This window comes from Scedosporium apiospermum (genome assembly GCF_000732125.1).
Source record: "Scedosporium apiospermum strain IHEM 14462 chromosome Unknown SEQ_SAPIO_0127, whole genome shotgun sequence".
Classification (NCBI taxonomy): Eukaryota; Fungi; Ascomycota; class Sordariomycetes; order Microascales; family Microascaceae; genus Scedosporium; species Scedosporium apiospermum.
This window is the reverse complement of record NW_015971828.1, coordinates 32,310-38,309: the sequence shown is the minus strand read 5'-3', so window position 1 is coordinate 38,309 and position 6,000 is coordinate 32,310. Positions and strand designations below refer to the sequence as shown.

The window sequence follows — 6,000 nt, the reverse complement described above, 5'->3', positions numbered from 1 at the left end:
TAATATAATATTTTAAATAAAAAATAAAGATTTAAAAGTAAAAATTAAAATTTTAAAAAAATATATTAAAAAAATAAATAAAAATATAAAAAAAAATAATAATAATAATAATTAAAATTAATAAAAAAAGAAAAAATAAAGTAAAATAATAAAAAATATATTAAAAAAGCTTAAAATAAAAAAAAATCTATTTAAAAAGCTTAAATATAAAAAAAAATTAATAAAAAATAATAAGAAATAATAAAGAAAAAAAAATAAAAATATTAAAAATTAAAATTTAGATAAGAAAATAAAAAATAGATAAATAATAATAAAATTAAAAAGTTTTTTTTTTAAAATAGAAAATAAAATTATTAATAATAATAACTTATAAAAAAAAAAAAAATATTTATTATATAAATAAAAAATAATAAAAAATAAAATTAATAATTTTTAGATTTAATATTTATTAAAACTAATTACTATTAGTTTTAATTAAAAGTAAAACTTTTTTTAAATATTATTAATATATATAAGAAGTATTTTAAATATATATTTTTTAGAGAAGAGAACTAACTTTTATTATTATAAATTATTAATATATAATTTATAATTATTAAGATTTTTATATTTATTATAATTAGTAAAGTCTTTTTCTAATATTAATAATATTATTATTTTAAAAATATTTATTATAATAAAGTTTATAATAAATATTATAATTTATAATTTCTTTTAAATTTAGAATAGATATTATAATTTATAATTTTCTTTAAGTTAGTAATAAATATTATAAATAAAATTAATTAATCTATATATTATTATCTAAGCTTCTATTTTAGAAAGTAGAGAGATATAGAGGAATATAAATTTTAAAATTTTAAGTTAGCTTAGATTCTAGTACTTAAAAGTATATTATATTATCTACCTTAAATTAGTATAAGTCTAGAGACTAGGAAATAAGTATTAAGAGTATTAAAAGAAATTTAAAGGAGGAAGGTTAACTCCCTCTTTTTTTTTTCTAAGAGAAAGCTTTTAAATTTTATAATATTTTACAGCTAGTTCTACTAGTTTTTCTATTAGATTTTCAGTGGAAATCCTGAATATGCAACATTGATTATTCTAAACTTTAGTTATAGTGGTAATGTCTATACAAATTGAAGTACTAATGCTCTCCTATATTATCGTGTCTCTCCTTAGTTCTGTCCTGCTGAGCTCTGTGAGAAAGCTCTGCGTTTGGCCCGGATTAGCTGCCTCTAATTTTCTGCCCCATCATCTATCTAACACGTTATCACTTATCGAGTGGACAATACAACAACCTCGGATGAAAACACACCAGCCCCTAATAGATACCCCACTCGACATCCACGTTGGTGTTCACCGTTGTTCCAGAGCAGGACATGACGCCCATGGCACCAACCCGATCGCCACTGCCAAACTGCTTGATGGATTCGTTGATGATGTCGATGACATCCTGGCCTCCCACCTTGAACTGCACCGCGCCACCCGTGCCGCCGGTACGTTCGATACCAAACCGGCAAGAGCCGTGCTTGAGAATCTCACGGTGGCCCACGATGCCGTGCGTCCAGTCGGTCGAGGCGTCCTCCTCGATGTTCGTGATGATCTGCTTGCAGTCGTCGATGAGAGGCGAAGCATCGCTGCGGCGGTTCTCAAACGTCGAGTCGCCGCAGTGGCTCTTGCCGGGGAAGATGTCGCACGGGTAGTGGTCGGTCCCGCCCTTGGTGCCCGTGTGCCAAGCCTGCCAGGCGCGGCTGGGGCTGCAGACGGGCAGCTGAATGAGGCCGGGCGTCTCGATGTCGAGTTCGACCATCTTTTCGCGCATGATCTTGTCGTCGGATATCGCAGTGATGTTGATGGGCTTGTTCTCCCGGCCGTTGTGGACCCACGTGGCCACGGCGCCCTTGACGATGTCCTCCTTGGTCAGCTTGCCGAAATCGTTATCCTTGAGGGAGCCGATACCCTTGGGCGCGGAGAACTTGTGGTCCACGCAGGTGACCTGGCAGGGGCCGGGGCCGCCGGAGCTTTGACACTTGCACTCGCGAGCGTCACCCTCAGGCGCGACGAGGTAGTACATCCTCTCCTTGTGGCAGACCGAGGTGGCGCTGGCGGTGTCATCGTCGACGTACTTGCTCGAGGGGTTGCCGTGGCAGCCCTCTCCCGAGTCGAGAATGAAGGCATACTGCTTCGATCGGCGCCACAGGCCTGGGATAGCGTAGGCAAAGAACGTCCTGCGGGCGGTCTCCTCGATATCAATAGCTCCCTTGCTACTCTTCATATCGCCGGCTGCACCGGGCAGCATCTTGCCGTCCTTGATGATGGCCCGGTCAGGGCGTCGAGCGATGCGCGCTCGCCGTTGAAGAGCTTCTTGAGGCCTATGGTGGTGAGGTTCATCCAGCCAAAAACGGCCTGGGCGGCGTAGTCAGAAAAGTCCTTTTGCGCATCGGGGGTCCATTCGTCGTCGTCGGGAGACTGGAGCATATCCTTTGCAAGCGTTGTACCCTGACCGACCATGTTCAGCGCCGTGTCTTTGGTGTTGTCAAACGCGCTGCTGTTGGGGTCCTTAAAGGCTGGAAGGTTTTTCAGGACGCTGTTGAAGAAGGGCGCCATGCCGCCAAGGGCCCCGATCGTCAGGAAATCGATCATGATATTTAACCACTGGTTAGTTTCGGGCTCAGGAATCGGCGCAAAGACGTTCTCCATACGTCTGATGGTAGTCTGGACGCCTCCCCTCATGTCGCTGAGGCCGTCGTAGTAGGTGTGGAACATGCGATGGAGCTTGATGAGGGACTGCCAGATAATGTAGGCCGCCGGTCCGGAATCGGCGCCATTGGCACCGGCTGGGCATTCCCATTGGCTGTCACAGTTATCGTCAATGCCTCCAAGAATGTGACAGCCCAGATCGCCGCCGGCGAGGAGGGTCTGTTCCACGGATTGCGTAAAGGAGAGACGGCCCTTGTCAGTCCCGGTCCACTTGATGATGATCTCGTTCCATGCAGAACTAGCGTCCAGCTCCCTCCAGCGCTCGGCGGGATCATAGTCGTACTGGTGAGTGACGTATTTGGACGTACAGTCGCCCTCTCGCCACTTGCCTATTCTGACAGTGCTCTGCTTGGGATCACCGCCCGCGCTCGCCAGGGAGATGAAGGAATCCCAGTCCTTGGCCGGCTTCGGAGGATCATGAAACTCTTGCAAATCGCTGGCCCAGTCCGTAGTGCCGGCCATGCCGAGACTAGCGTACAGACGCGTGCGGACAGCCTTTGTGCTCTCGCTCATGTAACCGACCCACTGGTCGTTGTCGTAGACGAGGATGTCGGTATTGCTGCTCGTGTCCAGGAACTGCGTCGTTACACGGCTGTTCTGACGCTTGCCGCTGGCTCCGCCACGGATAATCTCATTGATCTCGGCATCAGCGATATAGCCTCCAGTATCGGTACACCTGCCCGGCGTGGCGTGAGAGGTGACCCTATCGCCGGTGAACTTGCACAGAGGACCCCAGCAGCCCACTTCAGCCATCTGAAAGGAGCGTCCGTAGCTAGTGATACCGACAACAATCTTGTTGCCAGGAACGCCAGCCTTGGTGATCATGGCAAGCGACTGTCGGGTCTCGGTAAGGTTTACCTGGCTGCGAAGGCAGTTACCGGTCTCACAGTACTCCTGGGAGTGCTGATTGTGGGCATCCCACTGGCCATGAAGATCGTATGTCATGTAGACGATATAGTCGACCACCTTGCTGATCTTCTCGATCGGGAACTGCTTCAGATACCAGTATGATGCGGGGGCGGCGATTGCAACTGTCTTGCCGGGAAGCAGATTCTTGAGAGCGGCAAGGAAAGCGAGGTAGTTAGGGCCATCTTCCGCCGTACCAGGGTCCTCCATGTTGGGAAGATCTGGCGCGCCGGGGTACTCCCAGTCAATATCGACACCATCAAGCTTATGCTTGATAATAAAGTCGGCAATATTTCTCGCAACCTTGATACGGTTGGCGGGCTTAACGGCCTCGCGGAAGATCCTGTACGTCGGAGGGTCGTTGGAGAAGGCCCAGCCGCCGAAGGAAAGGATCCTCTTGACGCCCTTGATGCGTGTGAACTCCTGGAACTCGTAGGTGGAGAGCACATCGCCAACCTCGACGGCAAAGTTCGGAGCCGGGGTCAGCGTGCCGAAACCAAAGTGAAGGTGGGTGTACTTTGACGTGTCGATCTGGAGGGCGTCCTGGTACAGGCACTTGCGGCCTAGACCATAGCCCTGGAAGTAGGCGAGCTTGATGGCGCCGTCACCAGTTCCCTTGACGATATCTATACCGCAGTTGGAGATGCAGCCATAGGTGCCCTTCTTAGCAGTGCCGGGAGGGCCGGTGTTAGTGTCAATGCAAAAGTCCCTGTTCACGCCGCATTGGCCCCAGATGTTGCAGCATGCGTTGAGGGGACACGGGTTCAGGTCGGCAATGTTGGAACCATCAGTGGGAGGCTTGGAGCCTGGCTTCTGAGGGCCGCAATTGGCGTTGTCGATAGGGGCCGGGAAGGGAGGGGATCCCTCGCTGAGACATATGATGGCCTTGGAGAAGAGGGGATCGCAACCAGAGAAGCCCCACGTCTTCTTATTGAAGTCCTCGAGCTCCTTTCGGGTCAGGCCATACTCGGCAGCGAGGTTGTCGCAGTTGTCGTCGTCCTGGACGGTGTACGATGCACACTGGCCGTTGGCATCAGGCTTGGGCCGCCTATCGGGGAGCGTGCCGGTGGAGCAGCACACCCACTGCTTGGGCTTGACGCTGTCGCACTTGAGATCCGGGTTGAATTTTTCGAAATCGTTGGCCGACACTCCACACATGACGGCCAGCTCGGGGCAGCCGGTGCCAAACTGGGCCTGGACCGACCTGCACTCGGCACGTGCCTGGAGGACGTTTGCATCTCCACGGCGGATTGTGGGGGGGCTGGCCGTCGTAGAGTCGGCCGTCGTGGAGTTGGCCGTCGTAGGGTTGGCCGTCGTAGGGTTGGCCAAGCTGCCGTCGATAGGGGGGGTGGTGTAGGTGACGATGCCAGGGAATTCTCGGGACCCGCTGAAAGAGAGGCATCTGGCCTCGGTCCAAGATCGGATAGCTTCCTGGATCGGAGAGAAGGTGCCGTTGCTGGTTACGACGACGCCGAAGATGTGGGTGGCGAGAGACTTGTCATCGCAAAGCTGCATGGCCATGCTGGGTGACGTGACGTTGAGGTTGTTAAAGTTGTCTTCAAAGGTTCGCAGGGCGGACTGACCGAGGCCCTGGCGCAGCAGGCCCTGACCAATGTAGACACCAATGCTGGCCAGGCCAGCGCGTCCGTAGAGGATGACGGGTCTATCCGTGGTGTCGGCGTGGCCCTTGTCGATGTATTCGCCCAGCTCCCGAGAGAGAGAAATGATTCCCCCCGCAGCAAGGCCGAAAGTCTCTTCCCACCAGCCGAGCTCAAACTTGACATGGACAGGCTCAGTCTCGGCAGTGGAGAAGAGCCTCGCCGTCGCGGGTTCGGCCTCCATGTTGTCAAAGTCGGCGCCAAAAGACGTGCAGGCGGAGATGCGGTGGTTGGAATCTCTGTCGTCGACTGGGTCGTAGAGGTTGAAGCTATAGAAGACGGTCTCCTTGCACCTCTTCATGAGGTTGAAGTTGGGATAGACCGACCACTTGCTGGTATCAGGGCCGGCGTCTGAGCATCGGCCGGGACAAAAGTCCTTCGCCTGAACCGAGCCTGGCAGGACGCTTATGGCGGCGAGCGCCACCGCAAGCCACGGTGGTGTTACCATGGTTTTCCTGGAAGGATGCTGAGCCTGTATTTACGGGATGTTAGTACGTTTACATTGTAGTGGGAGGGAATGATGGTCAAGCCGTACCTTGATGTGTGATCTCTGAGGCAAGAAACTGAGTCCAGGAAGACACTAGACAGCTGATCAGTGACGAGATGTCGCTTGCTGCTACTGTTGCTTCTGCCGGACGGAGCGTGCCTTTTGCGGATCGTAACGAGCCCTATTTAT

General features: G+C 49.2%; 1 protein-coding gene across 1 annotated transcript; it reads right to left on the bottom strand.

Moving 5' to 3' along the window:
• Window positions 1-1,321: 1,321 nt before the first annotated feature.
• SAPIO_CDS8749 (Uncharacterized protein) lies at window positions 1,322-5,772 on the bottom strand (the record flags this gene model as incomplete). Its single annotated transcript, XM_016790322.1, has 2 exons — window positions 1,322-2,239; window positions 2,290-5,772. The coding sequence occupies 2 exons, from the start codon at window positions 5,770-5,772 to the stop codon at window positions 1,322-1,324; spliced, it is 4,401 nt and encodes a 1,466-aa protein (XP_016640042.1).
• Window positions 5,773-6,000: the final 228 nt, after the last annotated feature.